General features: G+C 49.0%; 2 protein-coding genes across 4 annotated transcripts in view; both read right to left on the bottom strand.

The window, feature by feature from the left end:
• Positions 1 to 6,136: 6,136 nt before the first annotated feature.
• LOC121089124 (calmodulin, striated muscle) lies at positions 6,137 to 6,701 on the bottom strand. Its single transcript, XM_040596058.1, has one exon. The coding sequence runs from the start codon at positions 6,620 to 6,622 to the stop codon at positions 6,173 to 6,175; it is 450 nt and encodes a 149-aa protein (XP_040451992.1). The 5' UTR covers positions 6,623 to 6,701; the 3' UTR covers positions 6,137 to 6,172.
• A 4,635-nt stretch (positions 6,702 to 11,336) lies between these two features.
• The window catches only part of NET1 (neuroepithelial cell transforming 1), a 53,984-nt gene continuing 43,781 nt past the window's right edge, over positions 11,337 to 21,539 (bottom strand). For 2 of the 3 annotated variants that reach the window (XM_040595624.1, XM_040595625.1), the window contains 9 exons: positions 18,514 to 18,621; positions 17,544 to 17,711; positions 16,695 to 16,757; positions 16,150 to 16,246; positions 15,951 to 16,027; positions 15,191 to 15,448; positions 14,768 to 14,938; positions 13,687 to 13,873; positions 11,337 to 13,286 (listed from right to left, as the gene is read on the bottom strand). In XM_040595624.1, coding sequence (XP_040451558.1) covers positions 12,895 to 13,286; positions 13,687 to 13,873; positions 14,768 to 14,938; positions 15,191 to 15,448; positions 15,951 to 16,027; positions 16,150 to 16,246; positions 16,695 to 16,757; positions 17,544 to 17,711; positions 18,514 to 18,621 — 1,521 coding nt within the window. In that variant the 3' untranslated portion in view covers positions 11,337 to 12,894. The remainder of the gene's footprint in view (positions 13,287 to 13,686; positions 13,874 to 14,767; positions 14,939 to 15,190; positions 15,449 to 15,950; positions 16,028 to 16,149; positions 16,247 to 16,694; positions 16,758 to 17,543; positions 17,712 to 18,513; positions 18,622 to 21,539) is intronic. The other variant, XM_040595626.1, reaches the window with a different exon arrangement.

Genomic DNA, 21,539 nt, shown 5'->3' with positions numbered 1-21,539 from the left:
GTCTACACCAGCCACATTTTTGCAGGAGAAAGACAAATCCTGGAAAAATTTTGAAAAATCTGCTCCCTGAAACAAGCCCGGGCGGTTTTCCGTGGGCAGACGGCAAAGGCATCGTGGGTCGCCAAGATGATCAAGAGCCAAGATGCTCTTTTATTCCTGCAAAGCTCTTAAATCTGCAAACTTGGGCCCCATTCCACCTGTATTTGTTGGGTTCCCCCCCCCCCCCCTTTTCCTGAGTAAAAATGGATAGTGATAAATGAACAACAAATCGCCTCCAGCTGACTCAGTTCCTACCTCCAGGCTTTAGTTCTCCTCATCACAAAAAGCTTTTTCATATTCCCCAGATCTGTCGGTAAAAAAAAAAAAAATCCCTCTGATTTTGGCTCAGGGGTGTGTGCGTTTTTAAGGAGAAAAACAGTAATTGAGGGAAAGACCTGCAAACCCAGCTCAGCTGGGGGAAAGGAGGGGCACAGGGCAGGTTGTGCCTCCCTGGATGGGATGAAAATAGGGCAAGAAATTGAGATGGAGGTGCTGCACAGCTGTTGTTTCTTCCTTTCAGCTTTGCCTGGGCTCTTTTTTTTTTTCTTAATCGCTTCTTGTGAGGGCTGATTTGGGGCTAGTATGGACCAAAGTGGGAAATGAAAGTGTTCTTTTTTAAGCTATAAAGAGGGGAAGGTGCTGAGCTCTAAAGCTGTGAAGGCTGGGGATGTGTTTTTTAACTGTTTGTTCATTGCTGGGGGTGATTTATAGAGCTACGGAACCATCCTTCTGCCTATCCTCGCGGTAGAAAAGAAGCAGAAGGCCCCAAAAATCTCCAGCTGGGATACGGTGGGTTGTGATTACGTGGGGCTGCCGGCACGCCGGCCAGCGGGGCCGCGTGCGTGGTGGCTGAGGTCATGGCGCTATTAATTTCACATTAAAACAGGGCTCCTATGCTGCAGGGATGGAAAATGAAGCAGCTCTGATCACAGCCACTGCAGTTAACCCCTGCAGGGCTGCATGGCTTTTTGGGTAGAGAGAGCCAAATCCCATGGTGCCAGTGGTAGACTACATCCCTTGAAGGTTGATGGTCACCACTTTGGCCACCCTATGGCTGCTGCAGGTCCTCACTGGATTCCTGGGGGACTCAGGGTCCCTTCGGACATCCAGGAAACCCTCCTGGCGCCTGCAAAGACCTTGTCTGATTTAATCCCCTGCCAGCTGGCTGGGATGGAGCCACATCTGCCCACTCTGCAATGCTGGAAACCCAGCCATCGTCGAGCGCCCAGGGGCTGGCGCTGGTTGCATTTCACACTCAAAACACCCCCAGGCTGAGACCAGGGGCTTATTTTGGTAACCTGAACTTGAGAAACTCCTCAGCAGTGGAAGGGAGGAGAGGAGCTTTGTGAAATGCAGTGGCAGCTGGGGACTCCCTGCGTCCTTGTGAGGAGTCCTGAGCATCTTCACAAAAGTCTTGGGGCTTTACGTTGAGCCTTGGAATGCTGGGGGAAGGAGATGGAGGGGCTGGGGAGGTCTCCCCCTCCTTGCAGTGGGGCACAGGGCATCTTCACTCACCTCATGCTCCAACAAATACCTGGCATACCATGGGGTCCCCTGTCGTGGTCATACTTGTCCCCATCTTCTGGTGGTTCTGGTCCCCTCTTCTTGTCCCACTTGTCTTCTGCTCCCACTTATCCACAGCACAGACTTGTTCTTGTCTCCTGGTCCCACCAGTCCCTTCTCCTGGTCCAACTTGTTTCCTTCTCTTGGTTCCACTTGCCCTTGTCTCCACATCCCACTTTCTTTCTCCTGGTCACACTTGTCCCCATCTCCTGGTCCCGTTTGTTCTATCTTTTTGTTGCATTTTCCCCCTTTTCTGGTTCTTCTTGTCCTCAGCTCCTGGTCTGATTTGTTTCCCTCTCCTGATCCTGTTGGTCTCCTGGTACCACTTGTCCCCTCTCCTTCTCCTACTCATCCCCATCTCCCTGTCCCACTTGTCCCCTCTCCTTGTCCTACTTGCAGATTTGGTGCAGATCCCATGGGATTCAGTGCAGAATTATGGGGCCAGAGCCTTTCCCCACTTTCATTTCACTAATTCCCACATGCATTTCACTAATGCAGCCCCCCAAGCCCCCTCACTGGATGCCCTGGAAGGTGCAGCCAGGAGGCTGATGCCATTTTGGCCAGTCTGTGAGCTGAGTCCAAGGAAACTTATCTCATGCAAAGCAGCAACATGCCTTGGATGCTGTTGGGCATCTGCATCATGGTGGTACCCAGAGTGAGACAGAGGGGCTAATGCCCCCCCTCCCCCACCCCCCCAAAAAAAGGGGGGATAAACCCAACTGCTCCAGTCCCAAAAATCAGGCACTTTGCCCCAAACCATCTGGTGCAACCTTGGGCTCAGCACTGGATCTGGCACCAAACTGCTCCATTCAGAATCATCATGGACATCCCCAGGCACCATTGCCTATAACGTCCCATGCCCAACGCCTGGCGGTCATGGGGCAATTTGCGTTGTTTTGTTTTAATTTCTCCCACAGACAGTAATTTCTCCTTTCACAAATAACCTGAAGTTGGAAAATCAGTGAGAAAAAAGCACTTTAAAATAGATTAAAAAACACCCCTGAGAAATGCAACAGTTTACCACCAATCTAAATAACGGAAAGGCATATTTGCAAAGCAGTTTTTGGCCTTTGTTTAGTTATTTATTCCCCTGTACAGAACCTGGCTTGCTGCAGCCCAACCAAGCTCTCTTCTGCAGCATCCCCTAGCCCCTCGGCCCACCAACCGGGATCAACCCCACTTCAAAAATCCTTTATTCTCCATTTTTTTATGGCAGCCGGGTGTTGAGGGGCCTCCTCTTCCCACAGGCAGGAACATTTCCCAGGCAACACGTCATGTTTGCTTAAGGGCACAGTTATTGCTGGGAGGAGGCAGGGAACCACGGTCCTTGGGGTGTGGGGGGAGGGGGCGGGCAGGCAGGGAGCTGCAGGATGGGGATAAAAGTGGGGAAAATGGGGAAAAAACCCTGCCCTTCTTTTCAGTGTCCTTTGGGAGGGCTCAGAAAAGCTCCTTGGTCCTTCTTGGGGGGTCTCAGCATTGTTTCCCCAATGTTTAATTAATGTGTTTTTAAAGCTTCGTTGTTGAAATGTTATTAAAATATCTTGTTTTGCTAAAATAGAAGGGAATGGGGAAAAATTGTGACTGATTCAGCAGCAGCGTAGCAGAAACATCTGCAATCCCCCATGGTGTGTGATGCTGGGGGGTTCATGAGCTGCTTTTCTCCTAAAAAGTATCAGTTTAGAGAAAGTCTGTGCCCAGGTGAAGCAGAACTGTGAGCAGCGAAAGGGGAGCAATGCAGGGGTATGGCTGGGCCCCTGCCTTTGAGTGGTGCTGGAGCCCTTGGCTTTTTGGTTGGAAAGGCTGGAGGTGCCACATATGGAAAGGTGGTAGAAGACTGTTTGCCAGCAGTGGAGGTGGGATTAGCTGCTACAGTCTGGATCCAAGAGATACCCCACACCCCATCTGGCAGGATCCTCCGTGTTCTATTCTACTTGATTCCCATGTCCCAGCCTAGATGAAACCTGATGTCCCTCTCCAGGTGATCCCCATTGTCCATTCTAAGTGATCTCTCTGCTACCCCATGTGGCCACTCCTCAGGTCCCATCTTAGATGACCTCCCAGATTCCATCCTCGATGATCCCCCAGGTCCCATCCTGGGGGATCCCCCAGGTCCAATTACTCGAAGGATGCTCCAAGCCCCATCCTAAGTGATCCCCTGTGTGTCATCCCAGGTGACCACATCCCAGGTTCCATTTTAGATAATCCCCCAGGTCTTATTCCAAGGAATCTCCCAGGACTCATCTGAGATAATCCCCCAATCCCCATCCTAGATGGTCCCCCATATTGCATGCCAGATGACCCCCCTCCAGGTCTCCTCTTAGCTGATCCCCCAGGTCTTATCCCAGGGGATCCCCCAGGTCCTGACCTAGATGATCCCCCAGCAGCCATCCCAGGTGACGCCTGCCCCAGGTCCCACCCTGCAGTCTCCATCCCCAGGTGCAGGTGACCATCTTGACCAGGTTTTGGGGTGGAAATGGCCAGTCTCTCCATTACCACCCCATACCCCCACCTTCCACCCTGCATGGACCCCCCCCAGCCTCCCAGGCACTGAGTACTCAGTCAATTAATTTAACCATTAACTAAAGCCTGCTTCAAACCGCCCTGTGAGTCATGGATCTGCCCCGTGTGGCAGGAGGCAATGTGTGAGTGCCAGGCTGGATCCTGCACACTCCATCAGCAATCTGGGCCTGGAAAGCTGGATTTGGGAAGCGAAATCCCCTCCCTTGGAAATCCCGAAGCAAGCAGGACCCTCCCATCTGTCTGTCTGTCCATCCCAAGCAATGCCAGTGGAAACCTTCCCACCATGCTCCTGAGCATCAAAGCTTGGGAGAAACAGGCAAATCTCTCTAGTGCAAAAACACAAATACACGTTCTTCTCTGGGCTGGTGCTGCTGCTGCTGGGGCTGCAGGGCTGGTGTTTCTGGCCAGGATTCAGCCTCCTGTTAAAGACCGTTGTTAAGAAAAACCAGCTTCGAGTAAGTGGTGTGAAAAAATACTCTGGTAATTAAACAACCCCAGAATAGAAGGAGAAAAGGTCAAGCCTAAAAATACAGGGTATGGTTTTGCACTGAAACATGGCATTAATAAATAATCATGTTTTCAGGAAAGTCTAATTTTAGCCACTCGGGTACAATAGCCTGGTGTGACTGCTTCACTGGTCTTGATTTTGCTGGGTTTGGGGCTTTTTTCTTGCTGGACTTTGCCCCACGCTCACCCCCCGCCGCGCTGCGGGCAGGTTGGGTGTGCAGGCAGGAGGGCAGCGTGGGGAGGGCACTGGGTGCTGGGCTGGGTGCTGTGCCTGGGGTGAAGCCAGCGTGGGCGCACTCAGCCCCGCTGGCTGGCATGCAGGCACCTGCCCAGTTTTCCCAGCACCGGGAAAACAACTGGGGTTGCCAAAGATCCTGGCCTCAGGGATGGGCTGGAGGTGGGAGCTGAATTCCTCATGGTGGCTTGAACATACCTGGAACCATGATGTCCCCCATGAAACAGCTATGCCCCACTCACACCAGCTCCCCATTTGCTCATTAGTGACTGAGCATTAATAAGATTCATTACAATTAATTTTCCTTCAAATCCATCCATGTAGGGAATCACCCCAGCTTGGGGTGGGAGGGCTGCTGCAATTGGGTTTCACCCTCTTTGTGGGGAAACTGAGTCACGGGGAGCATGACGGGGTGTATTACGGTCAGGAAAGGTGAATCTCGCTTTACTTATCTTTGGGATGGGGATTAAGGCCAAATCCAGCTGCCAACTCTCCTCTTACCTTGTGGGAGAGAAAAGGGCCCGCAATAATTGGGAGTGCAGACACCAAAAGCAATGGGGTTTTGGGGTGGGGATGGCCACAACCCAGGGTGCTGCAGCTGGAGGATGCCCAGCACCCACGAGGGGCATCTTTCCAGCTTGTAGGGGAAAAGGATGGGGGGGGAAGAGGATGTGGGCTTGACCCTGGCTGGGATGCACTGGTGTCAGTGACTTGAGGGAGATGTTTTTTAGCAGGGACCCCAAAGAGTAGCCGAATGAAGAACTGGCAGCCTCCAGGATGTGGGGGGGACATTTCTTTATTGGACTTGTCACAGTGTTGGGGGATGCACGGTGGCCACTGGAACCTCTACGGACATGAGAGGTGCGTCTCGTGGGGAGCACTGGGGAGGGACCCCCCATCTCCATCTGCACCCTGAGCCCCATCCTGCTAGGTGGGATGCCTGCATCCAATGCAGGTGCTGGCTGGTGACGCTCTGGCTGGCATAAAAGAGAATTTTCCAGCCCTGGATAGCAGAGAGAAGGTGATAGGGGGTGGAGGGGCTGGGAAGCCACCACAACCTCTGTTTCCTATGGAAAAAATGAAGTAAAAATTAAAAAAAACACCATGAACATCTATTTTTCCAACTGCCAGCATGAGTTACCAGGCAGAAGGTGGTCAGGTAGGGGGAGATGCAAGATCTGGGCTGGCCATTGTAATGGGTGGGCTGGACCCCTTGGTTCAGGACTTTCCATGGGTGCTGGGTTGGGTGCAAAGCCGCATCTCAGAGAGTTACCTGTGGGATGGGATTGGAGGTGGGTGGTGAGGGGCTCACTTCTCCGTCATCATCCTCACAAACTCCTCGTAGTTGACCTGCCCATCGTTGTTGCAGTCAGCCTCCTTGATCATCTCATCCACCTCCTCGTCCGTCAACTTCTCACCCAGGTTGGTCATGACATGCCGCAGCTCCGCCGCACTGATGTAGCCATTGCCATCCTTGTCAAAGACGCGGAAAGCCTCACGGATCTCCTCCTCGCTGTCTGTGTCCCTCATCTTCCTTGCCATCAACGAGAGGAATTCAGGGAAGTCAATGGTGCCGCTGCCATCAGCATCCACCTCCCCCACCATGTCCTGCAACTCTGCTTCGGTGGGGTTCTGCCCCAGCGAGCGCATGACGGTGCCCAACTCCTTTGTGGTAATGCAGCCATCTCCATCTCGGTCAAAAAGGGAAAAAGCTTCCTTGAATTCGGCGATCTGCTCCTCCGACAGCCGCTCAGCCATGGCGCTCCCCGTTCGTAAGCGGCTCTGCTCCAGCACGCTGGGCGCCAGCGGGGAGGCGCAGATGGGGCCTCCTCCCTCCAGCCTGCCTCTCCCCAGATGAGGAGGAGGAGGAGGAGGCAGGAGCTGGGGCACATGGGAGAGGCTGAACCATGGGGTCTACAGGAAGGGTTCAGCTGGACCCCAGCGGAACAGGCAGAGGAATTTTGGAGTGCTGGAGCAGGGTGACCACCAGCCCCCTTGGCTACCCTGGCTGCCATCCCGCTTGCTCTGCTGGTGGCATTTCGCACAGCTGGCTCCTAACAAACCCCCTAATTAAAAGATATGTGTTGTGGCTTGCAGCAAAGCGGTGGTTTCAGGGAGAGGCAGGGTGCTTGTGGTATGGGGGGGGTGTGTGTGTGTGATACACACTATTATTGGCTATTTTAAGGCAATTTTGGTGGGGTCTGGAGTTTTCAAAGGCCTCCAGCCCTGCACGGAGGGGTTGAGAGGGGTCTCCCTAGCCCCAAGGCCACCACAAGGACGTTGGCAGCATGACAAACCCGTTGAGGGAGGGTTCCCTTGTGCAGGTCCAGGCAGAGCCTGGCTTCCCGGAGCTGACGTGCTCTGTGCTGATGGAGACCTGAATCAGCCCGTGACGCCTCTTCTGGGCTCCCTGAGAATGGCCCCACAGCCCCTGGGGCAGCTGATGTGGTGATACATCAGGTGAGCAGCGCCATGAGTCCTGCCCCGGTTAGTCAGGGGTAAATGCCAGGGCTGAGTGAGGGTTAACCATGTTGTAATGGCCTGCTTTCATTTTTACTCATCTCTTACAGCTTGGAGTACAGGAGAGCTCAGAGACAAATGGCGATGAGGGTTATTTCTCTGTCCAACTGTCCATCCATCCTATTGTCCATCCATCTATTCTCACTACCTTCCATCCATTCATCTATTTATCCATCCATGCATACATCTACCCAGCTGTCCATCCAGCCACCTAACCATCCATCTGCGTGTCCATCCGTACACCTAACCACATTACCAACCATCCATCCCATCCATCCCATCCATCATATCCATCCATATGTGCATACATTATCATCCATCCATCTGTTCATCCACCCACACATCCAGTCACCCAATCATCCATCCTTCCAACTATCCATCCATCCATCTCTCCAACCATCTGTCCATGCATCTGTCCATCCATCCATGGATTTACATCCATCTACCTGTCCCTCCAACCATCCGTCCCTCTTTCCTATGTGCCCATAACGGTAAAGTGACCTTCATCAGCTGGGCCAAGGAACTAATGGAGCAGATGACCAGGATCCACAGCCAAAGATAGTTTTCCTTTCTTAACTAGAGGAAAATGGCCCCAGTTTACCCCAGTTTAATCCAGTGAGGAATCAGAGCTGTGAGATTTGGAGGGAAGGCCACGAAACAGAAGCCAACCCGTGGGACTACTGAGGAACACATGGGAAAGGGGGCCTCCAGGTGGGACAAAGTCTGGGAGGGGATCACTGTCTTGAGGAAAACCTCAGCTGGAAAAAACTCTGGGCATGTGAAACACTGCAGTTGCAGGGAGGAATCGGCCAAGCTCTGCCGGGAACCTGTCTGGCAAGAGGCACGGCACCACTCGCCCTGCGAGTGCGTTTCGGGGAGGGGAGGTCTTGGCAGTTCTTCTTGTGCAACGAGCTGCTCCCTAATTGTCTGTCTAATTGCCCACGCTTGCTGTTCTGCTCCAGATTTAATAAGATCGAATGAAAATTGCTGTGAAAGAGCCCTGGGCAGCCAAGCAAGGAACCAAGGTGAGGGGGAGCTGGCTCAAACCCAGCTGGGAGAAGCAAACACCAACAGATAACTGGGTGTTTTCAAAGCCTGGGAGGATTAAAGTGTTTGTTCAAGCTACAGGAGGGGTTGTTTGAGCTCCAAAGTGAGAGTGGGCTGCGTGGGGGCACCCTGGGTCACTTTGCTAAGGATGAAGATGTTGCTCTGTCCTGAGTGTCCCTTGGTGCCAAGTGAAGCTGGAAGCTGCTGGGAGTTTTGCTTCCCCATCGCCTCTCCATCTCCAGTACCCATTGCCAGCACCCAGCACCTCCCCATCACATCTCCACGACTAGCACCCACTCCCTCCCACATTTACAGCAGCCATTGGGAGAAGGTCAAGCCAGCTCTTGATTCTGACTGTATTTAACTATGCTCTCATTAGCACAGCAGGATAATTAACCTAATAAAACTTCCTACTGGCCCATAAAATCCCGCAGTTTATGGCCGAGTCCTATTTACAGCATCCGAGATGGGCTGTGGGGTAGGACAGGAAAGCGGCGAGGCCACCACGCAGCCACTGGCTCATGGGTATTTTGGCAGCTGATTTTCCTCGGATGTCTCCAACCAGAGCTGGAGGGTTGATACTTTGATGAAGAAAGGTGCAAGCAGCCAAGTTAAAGCCTCACATGGTGTTTTCCAGGTGGCATTGCCCGCTCAACCTCAGCGTCTGGCTTTGAGCAGTCTGATCCAGGTAACGGTTAAAAAAAAAAAATAATCAAACCCAAACCAGATGGTTAAAAGCACCCAGCTGGATTATCCCGAGCCTGTGCAGCTCGTAAGGCAAGCCCAGATGTGTGCAGATGTGTGCCGCGACGTCTGGGTTTGCATTTGCAGACAAGGCGGTGGCAGGGAGGGGGGAGCGAGGCTGATGAATTTGTGGAAAAAGAGAAAGCTGGAGGTGGAGTGGGAAACAGCTCCGACAGGGAAACCTCCGTGGGGCCCCGTGCCCCCGCACGAGCCCAGATGTGCTGAGGCCACCTGGTCCCACAAGCGTCTGGGGGGATGGAGGGGAACCTCCGCGAAGCCAGGCATAAATTGCATCGAGGTTTAATGTGGAAAACGGGATTTTGGAAAGGCTGAGCCTATGCATGATCCCGCAATGGCTGCAGGGCTCTCCTGGGGCTAGTGGCTGCTGTGTGTGAAATACGGGCTTCGGTGGGTAGTGGTTTGTTTTAGACACAGTTTAGCATAGGTTTCCAAAGCTGGGGGTGAGCTGCAGGGTCTGCAGGGCAGCCTCTAAAGTCAGGCTTTTCTTAGCCCAAGCAAAGGCACCCGGGTCCCACTTTTGGACCTGCCAGATGTCACCGTGGTGGAGGAGGGAGGGTGGGATCAGGGTGCTGGGGAGATGCTTGGGAGAGGGATGTGCCCTGCTCTGACCCCGACTCTGGGAAGGTCTCACCTGTAAACTGGGGCGGTGTTGGCTCTGATAGCACCTGAGCTGGGTGGATCCCCCAAGGTAAATATGGGGCTGAGGAGCTGCTTACCGAAGGCGGCAGTGCCCACGCACCCGCCAGGCACGGACACCTTCCCTTTCCCCGGCCATGATGGGGACACTGCTATGGCCAGGGTGGGTGAGGATGTAGGGGCTCAGCGGGGCTCAGGGCCATGGCGCCGGCCCAGGTCCCCCCTCTGCCCCCAGGTATGTCACCTCACTGTGTCCCAGGGTCCCCCCGTACATGGGAGGGGAGGTCTTGGCTCAGCAGCACAGGCGGGGAGAGGGCTGGCCAGGCCCCGGTGGAGCTCAGCATGGGAGGTAAGCAGGAAAGCCCGGCTTGTTTAGTCTAGCAAAGGGGGGAACTGAGGAGGCGGGTGGCTGCGGTCTGCACATTCCTCCTGGAGGGACAGAGTGGGGTTAGGAACCACCAGGAGTCGAGAGTGCGTGTGTGGAATTTACTTTTAAAGGGAAATTAAGTTTTTGGCTAATTTGCAGTTGGCTACAGGATGGCTCAGCCCCAGCCTGACGCACGGAGGATAAGCAGACTCTCCGCAGGATTTCCTCTCTGTTCAGGACGAGCCATGTGCCCCAGCAGCCCACTAATGCCTTTTTTTTTTTTTCTCTTTTTTTTTCCAGGAGCTCTTTTTCCAGCTTCTCCCTTCTTGGGAAGTACTGAGTCCCCTCCCGATCAAAACTCAGCTTCACAGGTCAAAGCTCAGCTGTAAAACCCTGTCCTGGCTACCAGAGCTGTGCCGTCCCTCCCAAGCAGGGCCCCGGCCAGCGCGGGGGAGCTGGCGTGGAGCCGGGGCTGCTCGCCCCGGGAGCTGCAGCCGTGCCCAGACACCCCCCTACATGGTCAGGCCGCAGTTTTTGGGGAGGGCTTAGGAGACATGACAATTTTATCACGCTGCTGCTAACTGGCTGCTCCCCACTGCCCCAGCAAACAGGAGTCTGCACAGTGGAGTCCCCCTTCCCCTCTCAGCTGCTTCTGAAGATCAGTCTAGGAGATTTCTAAGTTATTTGCTGAACGGGGACCCTTTTGGTTCTGGGGGGTGGTTTCTTTTCCATAGCAAGGAGGTTTAAGTACCCCAGGAGGGCAAGGAGTATTACCACTGCTCCCTTTTTCCCCAGACACAGTGATGCAAGCACTGAGTCACACAGCTGTGCCCTGTTTTCCAGCAACCACCAGTTGCACACAAAGGGCGGTGGCTGCCGGGCCCCACGCTGCACACGCTGCACACGCAGCTGCAGCCTCTGCCTCCTGTCCTGCCCAGCCACAGCGACGCAAGGAGGAACCGTGACAGAAAAAGGGTTTTGAATAAAGCCACAGGTTCCTCCTGCAAATACAGCCCTATGCCCAGAGCGTGCAGCAGTGGGCCAGGACTGGAGAAGCACAGGTACGTGCTCATCTGCTGCGTGCAGCAGCACCGGCTTCATGAGCATGTCCCCCCCCCCAGGCAGAGCCAGACCAGACAATGTCAGGAATTTAATTGTACTTGACACTCAAAACTGTACAATACATTTACAGAGAACCACATGTTCGTGTCTATGTACACCCTCTTCCAATTTCCAGCATTACTGGCCAAACGTGTGACAGATGGTAACCCTCTCTACCTGAGTTACAGCTCCTCAACAGAGTTCAGGTAATGCTCAAGGACGGGTATTGTGGGATTGCTGTCCTCGCCCTGTCCTCACCAGTTGCATGACAGGAACAACCTGTTGGATATGCTCAATGCTGTCACCGCTTTGTTTCCTACACCACTTTGCAGGCGCAGTTACCAAGCTGGCATCTTTCACACAAATCTTTGGACCGCTAGAACGTGGCAGTGTTGCCATTACAAGTATATACAACCACTATCTCTTGTCTTTACATCTCATCAGCTTCAAACGCTTTCTTTTCTCTACCTTTCTACCACATGCAATAACCCCTTGGTTGCCTCCAGTCCTGCCTCCCTGAGGAAGGCATTTCATTTCGAAAAGGCAACAGTTAACAAGAAAAATCTACTTTCTCTCCCTGCTATACCCCTCTAGCCGCTGCTCCTCTTCCCTCCCCAAACCCTTTACAACATGCGTTAGCAATGCAGTTCTTTTTCAGCAATCCGGAGAGCACACAAGCCATTTATGTCACTCATCGTAATGGGGTACATCAAGTGTCTCCATCAGCCACCGGCTCAAGACACTATGGCTTGCCTGGGCTCTGCAGAACTGTTGAGCGATGTGAGAAACAGTACATACATGCACACCTCGGAGTAAGAAGCATCAAGTACTTCAATGGAAATGCCAAGTCTGAACAACAACAACGACGAAAACAAATACAAAAGTAAAAAAAAAAGGAAAACCAAAGAAAACAAAAGAAAACCCAACAAACTCCAAACAAACTTGAAACAGAACAACTAATAAAAAAATTAAATACCTGGCAGGTTACAAAAGTGAAAGTGAGGAATGTACAAAGGACACACTAAGATGAAAGATTCCAGTAGGTTAATTGAGAACCTGTTGAACCTGGGGTCTGTTTTTTTTCCCCTCCTTTTTTTAACACAAATCACACAGATTATGACAACCATACGCTGCAAAACACGTGCTGTACAAGACAAGAAAAAATAATGAATTCAGGTTTCAAGTCTGCTTTAAAAGGACTCTTGCAGTGTCAATCTGAACCCACTGTGAAGGGTGGTGCTGCCAGGCTCATAGTGATGGCCCAGACTTCTGCTTTAGGTTTACTGTTTTCCAGCCTCAAACACCCCACATGGAAATCTTTCAGAAACCAAAGTTTGCTCTTCAAATCTGCCATGAGCAGGCAAAAGCATGAGGGCTTCTGAATCACTCACAGCATTAAAACCAGGTTCAAAGTGGCTGTGTTTGCAAAAACAGACTCCAGTTCAACAGTGTTAACTGTATACCAGTAGCTGCCATTACAACAACAACAAAATCTGTTCAGTAGAGTGAATCCAATCATGCTCACATTACAAGAAAAATGTACACATTATTTATAAATAAACAGTCTTCCACCAGGATGTTGCTGGGCTCTTCTTTACACTAGTGTTTCTTTCTGCTTGCTGCTTAGCTGCTTCTCCCTCGTTTTGCTGTGCCCAGACGGCGTTCTGTGTGTTTCCACACCCTTGCCCTCCTCTGAGTCCAGAACGGAGCTACACTCGGATGTGCTGTCGTCTAGCTCCATCTCAGTTATGCCAGACTGCCTCTTCTGGGCTCTGATGTTAGGTGCAGAGGGATTATTCTCCTCCGACTCTTCACTCAGCTCTGGCAGCTCCTTCAGCTCTGCTGCAGCAGCGGTCCGCTGGAAGGGAGCAATGGCGGTTCGGATGCAATTAACCCATTGCTGCTTATGGAAGACATCATTGGCCTGCAGTGTGTGGGACTGGCCTGGGGAGGGATCTTGGAAACGAACTCTGAAGATATTTTTAGCTGAAGATAAACATAGGAAAAAGCAGATCAGTTCCTAGCTCAATATTTAAGAAGTTCCATTGCTAGACAAGTGACCTGGACTGCCCTGCTCTGCTTCAGGTTGTCTGTCCAAGGTATTCAAAACTCCACCAAAAAAACCCAACCCCAAACTCCACAACCCAGCCCAGACACGTTGAAATAATGTTTTCTAATCTGAGCATGAGCTGCAAAGCACCATGTCCAAGTTCATGGCCACCAAATCTAAAACTGCAAAGACCAGCAGTGACAGTCTAAAGGTAGACATTAACACATCTCACATGTCTGCTGTCCTAAAGGAACCTCAGACCATGGAGATCTATGTCCAGGTGTAATCTCTCCTCACCAACAGATTCCCAGGCAGATGAACTGGTTTGCTCCATACCTTTATCGGAGTTGCCAAAAGCTCCTCGGAAGGATCCTCCCATTTTCACATCGCCATCCTGCAGGTCTTCAAGGAGCAGCTCCTGGACGGGGATCGGCTGCCTGTACACTTGGTAGGCCTGACGCTCATTGCGAGTGACTGGCCGGGTCAAAACCAGGATGTCTTGGAAGAGGAAGACGTAGAGTTTCTGAAAATCAAACCACATTTGAATATGAGCAAATCATTGTACTCAAAGTGGTCACAGATCCTTTGGGATTCAAGGCCATGTTATCTGAAGTTTCACCCACATTAACTTTCTGACAGTTTCCTGTTGCAGCAACACAGGGCTCTGGCAGTGGTGGCACAGACCAGACTTACGTCAACAGGTTTATTATTCTAATGACCCTGAAAAAGTGAATTACTATTTACAGATGCCAAGAATAGGATGATTAGAAGGAGTATCCTTTCTGACAATACAAAATGCTTCACGTGTACAGAAGCGTAATGGCCAAATTAAACAAAAATACCCACCAACCAACAAAAAAAAAAAAAAAAAAAAAGAAAGAAAACAGAAAAAGATTTGATGTTTAAAATGAGGTTACTCCTACAAGCCGGAACAAAAGGCAGCAAACCCTCGAGTGCAGCAGGGTCTTTCAGCACTGCTGCAGTGGGAGATAAATTTCTGGCAGTTCATGTCAAAGCCAAACAGGCTTTTGCAGGAACACTTTTGTTTGCAAGAACTGTGTGCCAGAGCTCATAATGGGCAATGTCAGAGCACCTGAAAGTAAACAGCCAGCAGGAAATCCTTTTTGATTGAGTGCTTGGGCACAGAGCACACTTTCTATAGTAATTTTGCACTAATTATTTTCCAGCTTTTGAAGGCCCATTGTAAAGCTGTCAGCAGGAAACTTTTCCTTACACCCTGAAATGCAGACTGCCATCAGGTGCTTTCTCTTCTGCTTTTTGAATTCAGCTAATTGTCTAAACCAACCCAAAGGATGGAAGGGCTCCTGGTCCCACTATAACAGACAAACAGTTTGAACTACCTCTGATGGCAGTTTTCAAACTTGAGAATTAATTACCATGAACATGAGGGACTTACATGTCCGTTTTTATTCTTCAGCTCCCCATGGCACAGTAAAGCTTTGCTGCCTTCAATCCTTGGGTCCTTCTGCTTCTCATCCAGGTACTCCAGCTTGTCAATGTAATACTGGCACTCTGACTCCCCCTTCTTCAGGTTGATGTCAGAGAGGACTCCTTGTATTATAGATATCTATAAGCCAAAACATTTACAAATGTTTAGTGACCTCGCTTATGTATCTTCCCTTTAAGTGCTATTTAAGAACTCCAGGTGATGGAATCCATGTGGACTGATCTCTTGCTTTCACAAAGGGTTAAGAGTCACAGTTTTGTGTCTGCCAAGAACACCACCCCATGGAATTGCTGAGGGTTTAAGCAAGCTTTCTGGAGCTCCAGAGTGATGTGTTTATGTCAGAACAATGATCATGAAATCACTATTACTTACGGCTTCTTCCAGAATCTGGGTATCAGGATGGTCTTTGGGAGTGTGCCTCAGGATCTCTTTCAGGAGCAGCGGGTATTTGACCAGCCGACTTCGAGGAATGTCCAGGAAGCTCCAAAGGTCTAGCTTGCGGCTGAAAGGAGACTCAAGGCAGCGCTGAAGGAAGTCCTGCACTCTCCGGTCCTGCTTCTTTTGATCTAAAAGTGCTTTGGCTGCCAGCTGATTGCTACAGTAACCTTTGTAGGCATGGAGTCGTGGTAACTGCAGAACAGAACGATATTCAGGAGTCAAATTCCATGTAGGAAAAGCAGATCACATTTTCATGTCAAACTTGGGGAGTTCTACTTCCCTTACTATGATACTTTGCCCAATACAAAAAAGCTAACAAACTACCTTGTATATGTAGCTAGCCTTTTGTGAGAACACGGCACCCTGCATGCAATGCCTTTGAAGTTCAGGTGTTTGAGATTAACAGCAATAACACTATTGAAATCACATTAGCGACAAACAGTCCAGAAGATATAGACATTTCAAACATAAATCAGTGAATAATTGCAGTCACATTAGTGTAAGCCTCCAGGGTGAAATTGTGCCCCATTACGGCTGACAGAGTCCCATTGTTTTCAGCATAGCCAGGATTTCCGTTTCAATCTTTTGCTCAAGGCCACGATAGCCCACAGCTTAGCCCACAGCTTTTCAGCTTCTAGGTTTAAATGTTCTTTAAGCTCATTTTTAGCCTGCTGTCTCCAAGTTATGTACTCACCCACTTCACAAGAATGGGTCCAATCTGCTCCACTGTTCCATCTGGTTTTGTTGCTTCTCCTAAACTTGCCAACAAGTCTGGAATCAAAATACAAAAATAGAAATTGCAACAATGCCCCAGTAAGCTGTTCTAACTTGAGAAAGCACAGATTTTAACTCTTAGTCAGCATGTTATGTGGAAATGATCCAGTTGCTCTTACCTTCATGCAAAGGAATATAAGAATCCAAGTCCCCAAATATGTGAGTGAGTTCCTCCTCAGACATGATAGAAAGTTTCAGCATGGGATCATGATAGGCCTGTCGAAGAATGTCAGTATTAAAAAATACTCAAATCTCCCAAGCCTAGAAGCTGACAATTTAAATATGAGGGGACATGTCATGTGCAGGACAGATCTGAAGTGAAGCCAACAGAAACAGTAACACCAGCTTTGATCACTATAAGATTGACCTCTGTATGCAGGTATCGAGGCCTTCAAATGAAGTGGACTTTCTTGTCTGAACTGTTCTCATCTGAGAGAGGGATTTCTCAACCAGCTCTGCAGGACTGCAAAGTACAATCCTTTTTTGGCTGCGTTTGTTGCAACCAAACCAGTACTGTAGGACTGTTCACATCAACTTTCCATGCCAGCTTTCAAAAAGTGGATTCTAGGCCTGATAAAACTGATACAGAACATTTGCAGGTGCAAGTGAACATCACTGTTATCCGCAATATGATTACTGACTGCAGGAAAAGAAACCCACTCACCTTTCTGGCAAGCTTCAGGTCTTCAATTAGGTCTTGCTCTCCCCTGGACATTTCGTATATTGCCTGTGAGGGAGGGGATAAAGCATCGAGAGTAATTTTTAATCCCAGCCTTCCTCTGAAAAAGCCTTTCAGCTCCCATAATATACACCCTGACTCTGCAGCCTGGATAGGCAATTTTGCCATCTGAATCACTGTACGCCACCTGGGCATGAGAACCTCAAGTAAATCTGCTGGCTTTCCCAGCTCTGAGAAAGCAACATTACTTACAACTGTGAAAGCTCTGATGCTCATGCACAAGCCAAATTAAATATTAGGGCCTTTTAAATCACTGCTTTTACACAGGCAAGTACGAAAAAACACAAAACCCAGAAAACCACAGAGGTCACATCCCAGGCGTCTTTAGTCAGCTTCTGTGTTGTCACTAGAAGATTTGTCTAAGAACTACAGAAAAAAAGGCAAGCCAAGGCCTTGCTATTTGGCTTTCAACCAATTGTCAAGAGCTTTAAGAAAAAGAAGGCTGGCTTTACAAGGAACCTGACTTTGGGTCTGCTGCAAAGTAACCAGAGTGGCTGAGTCTCGAATTTCAGAAATGCTGAGAGCCCCCATGAAAAAAGAGTTTGGCATCTCTGAAGGGTCAAACTGGGGAGACAAACTCCCTAGTGACTCAAGAGAGAGAAGCCTACCTTTTCCCATGCCTAATGCAGAAATAAATCTAGTGATTTAGAAATGAAGGTGCACAGGAAGATACAGTCACCCACAAATGCTCATTACTCCTTTCCCCACCAAGGAAACACAAAAGTCAAGGCCCTGGCTGCCTTTCCCAGTCCTGCTGTTTAACGGACAGCCTACCTCCTGGCGCTTAATTTCTTTGGTGCTCAGGGACTCTTTCATGTTGACATCTAACATCTCAGACCAAAGTACACTGTTTCTTCTTTTAGGAGGAGTAGGAGCAGCAGATTTGCTACATGACTTCTGGGCACAGGCAGGAGACTTGCTGTCACTGCGAAGGGCAAATGACTATAGGGATTAAAAAAACACAATAAAATAATGTAGAGCCAACACTTCAGAAGTACAGAAGTATTATCCATACCCCTCCCAATCCTTCATCCTCCTCTGTTATACAGGGCAGGAAAACACACCCAGACACTTTTCCTCAGATAAAGGAACACTTTAATCAAGCTGCTGAGAAAGCCCTGAGAGCACAGAGATTGGCAAGCTTTTCCATGCACCTCTCCCTGCAGTGATCCAGCAGCAGCGCCTGGGAGGAAGATGGGGAGGTAAAGCTTGGGTCTATTTCCAAGGTATGAGGAAGTAAATAACCCAGGATCATAATCCTACCTATAATGTGGCTATTCAGGAGTCCCTTGAACTTTGCTCTCACAATCTGCAATGGTACTGAAACCTAGACAGAGAAGCGCTCTTATCTGCATACATGGGGTTATAGTATAGTGCTCCTTAGACAACACTTCTCTAACATTATTGAAAGATTGCTGAACAGCAGGGTCAGTTCACATCTAAGCACGTGCTCCAATATGCATATCTCAAGCACTGGAACAGTTTATCAGCTAATTCTCCCTATCTGAATCAGTTTATTTTTTCACTGCTTTAATCCCTCAATAACTTGCTTATCTAGCAAGCCACCTCTGAATCCCAAACTCTTCTTCATACCCAAGTCCCAAGCAAGCTTTCTCTCCTTGCACAAATCATATAGTAGATTTACAATAGATGCCTTGAAATCCCAGTGCCTGTTTTCCCCCTATAGAGCCAGTACCTTCCATATACCTCTAGACTTCTAGGAGTAGAAGGCTCTGCTTTTTACCTGTATTGTCTGCCCAAAGCGCCGAACTGCACCATTTCTTACAGGAGAGATCAAGCTCGCCAGGGACGTGACCCGTGCTAAAGGCCGAACCCGCTTATTGCTTGGCTCCTGTAAATAAAGCAGAGAACAAATTGTACTGGCTGTGACTCCCACTTCATTTCTTAGGCTGCCCAGGCAGGTTTAAAAAGCATGAACTCACTTAAGGAGTGGGAAACGCAGCAAAAAGTGTGTTTTGAAGTAGCCATTCATCTTAAAAGGAAACCAGGGGCTGTAAATATTTGTCTGAACTTTAAGGCTGCAATTAAACTGCAGAGACTTTGCCCAGTGTAAAAGAGGCAAGATAACATACCCATCAGTCAGAATTCAAAATAGGGCTTACACAGGGACCGTTATGGTTTGAACATAAATAGACTGAAGCATTACCCTCTGCAAGGCAAGTGACTGTCATCTAAAGATGGAGCTGTGATCTGTTTCTCCATTTTATCATGTTTTCCTTTGTAGAAAGAATGTGTTTCTCCATTTTATTTTGGAGAGAAAAGCAGCAGTTGGAGCGTAGGACAGCCTCAGCAGCTATTCTAACAAATAGCAAATGACCACATGCTGAACATTCCTGTGAGGGACATGCACACACCAAGCGGATAAGGTTTAAAACCTTCAGTTTACAAAGCTTTCTCCCCCTTCTGCTCTTCCCCACTCCCTGCAAGTCATCATAATTTTTATTACACACTGTTGAGATTTGAAAGATAGAGCTTCTGCTTTTCTACACCACTAATCCCTGCTGGGAGCCCAGAGCGTTTTCAATTCTGTCCTGACCAAAATGCTGCCAAGAAAGAGGAAACGCCCCATGGAAACCTCCTACTGCTTAAGCTCAGATAGTTTTTAAAATTTTTGATGAAAAATGTGTAGGGTTGCTAGCATAATTTTGTGTTGTAAAGACTGTGTGGGAAAGGTGTGCACAATAGGAAGCCAAGAGATGGACTTGGAGCTTAAGGCTAGGAGAAAGGCTAGATGAGGTGCCCTGGTGCTCTTAAACATCTGGCAGACAGTTGGACATGACTCATCATCATAAGGAAGTTTCTTAGCATGAAGTTCTGATGAGCTGATGGAAACAGCCTCTTTTTTGAGTTCATCTCAGCAGAAATTTTACTAAGCTTTATTAGGCAGTTGAGTCTCTCCTCTTACATTTCAAAAGGCAAAGAATGAGAAGACTGCTTACGACAAGCTCTCTGCTGTCTTGATTTCTAGTCTGAGATTGCAAGATAAGATGCCCAAACCCTTTGCTTCTGTGTAGCAAGAGAAGTGCCAAATACTGAAAAGAAAAAAAGGGTAATAGGAACACACAGAGCTGGCTGGATTCCAGTCATGAGACTGAGGAAGCATAAAAGCTACGTATGTAAGATCTGATTACAGCAACATGACCCTAGGAGTGGCCCGTCTGTCTGCCTACACGCGGTGTTAAGCAACAGAAGTTAGCTCACACTGAATTAAGCCTTCAAAGTTTCAGGGGTGAAACACAAAAAGAAATGTGATGCAGGACAGAAAGACCTCTTGGGACAGTACAAAGCGTGTTCAATGCTGTGCTTGAAATGTTTGGGTAATGACAGAACTATGAGTGCACTATAGAAATGGGGAAAAGGTGTAAGAGAACGTCCTCAACCCTGGGACCCCAACCCCCAGCTGAGTTTAGGTACAGCATGGGGAACACTGCAGTCACTTAGCTTTCCTTTGCCAACCATGAGCCACCATACTCGAGACAGGGTCAGTCAAGAAAAGGACTATGCAGAAGGCAGGAAAGTTAGGCTGGGCTCAAAAGACAAGGAAACTTTAATTAATTGCAGATGTTTCTGAGTGGAGAAAAAGGATAGATAATTTACTTCTAGAAAACCATGTATCTGTGTGCTACAATAGGGGGACACAAGCCAAGAGAAGCTTAAGAAACTGAAGGAACACAAGCAGAAAATATACAGACATAAGCCACACACAGCTCTGTCAAGGCCAGTGATATAAATAGGAAGGAAAAGAAAACCATGACACTGAAAATTAATAGCAAGAAACCTCAGTACTTTAGGATGCTTGTACAGTGTCCGGCAGCTCACTATTAAAGGGTCGGTTCCACAGCCTTTCCAGATATGAGATACAATGACACACTATCTGTGATGGGGGACATGTGTGAATGCCTTCCCAGCACATCTGTGCTAGGCTGAAGCGACACATGCATATGCACAAGGTCTGGCAGAAGGCATTCCTGCCTCTCTCCATTTGGGACAGGCGAAACAAAGGGCTCCTTGGATAGTAAATCACCACTTGTGAGTCAATACATCCTGAACCATGCAAAGACAGGCTTTAAGTGAAAGTATTGCTCTCTTTAAACAAGGGAGAGCATGGCTCCCGAGGACCCCTTCTCTGCTCTGAGGAGGGAGGAATTTCACAGAGATCGGCATGACCAGACCACTTTCTGTATGTGCGATGTACTGCCCTGGGGTGTTCGGCCAACAGAAAAACTTCTGTACACTATAAATTCAGCTTAGCAAAGGGCCATTTCCCCTCTCAAAGAGAAAAAAATCCCACTTTCTGTCCTGTGAGTGCTACTCAGACATGAATGGCTTGACTGCTGAAAAAACGCATCTGTTTCTTCTTCTCCTTCCAGACATATCGTTCCATCCAAGGCAGGGAGGGGGAAAAAAAAAATCCCTCTGCTTCTCCGAGACCTGAATTTCAGCTTGGGGTCATATGCTCCATTTACAGTCAAACTCGGCCTTGGTGTAAGCCGAGACTCAGTACAGTTCATACTATGAATAACTTTGGCTCAGTATTTTTTTTTTTTTAGTTCTCTACTTGCAAACAACGATTAGCCTGTCTCCACACTGTATTACTTACAGAAGCCCAGATTAGAATGAAGCCTGCAAAGTTTTTGTAACAAGGTAGTGGTGTTAAGCATTCCAGCACTAACAGATAATTAAAAGCCCAGTGAGTTCAACAGCACTTCTGCTTCCATTCAGATTTTTTTTTCCCAGGGGACTCTTTAT

Source organism: Falco naumanni, chromosome 5 (assembly GCF_017639655.2).
Source record: "Falco naumanni isolate bFalNau1 chromosome 5, bFalNau1.pat, whole genome shotgun sequence".
Taxonomy (NCBI): domain Eukaryota; kingdom Metazoa; phylum Chordata; class Aves; order Falconiformes; family Falconidae; genus Falco; species Falco naumanni.
Note: the sequence above shows the minus strand (reverse complement) of the source record. Positions and strands in the feature narration are given on the sequence as shown.

What these genes read in the sequence shown, in the direction of transcription:
- LOC121089124 (XM_040596058.1), bottom strand. Translation starts at nt 6,622, where the DNA reads ATGGCTGAGCGGCTGTCGGAGGAGCAGATCGCCGAATTCAAGGAAGCT.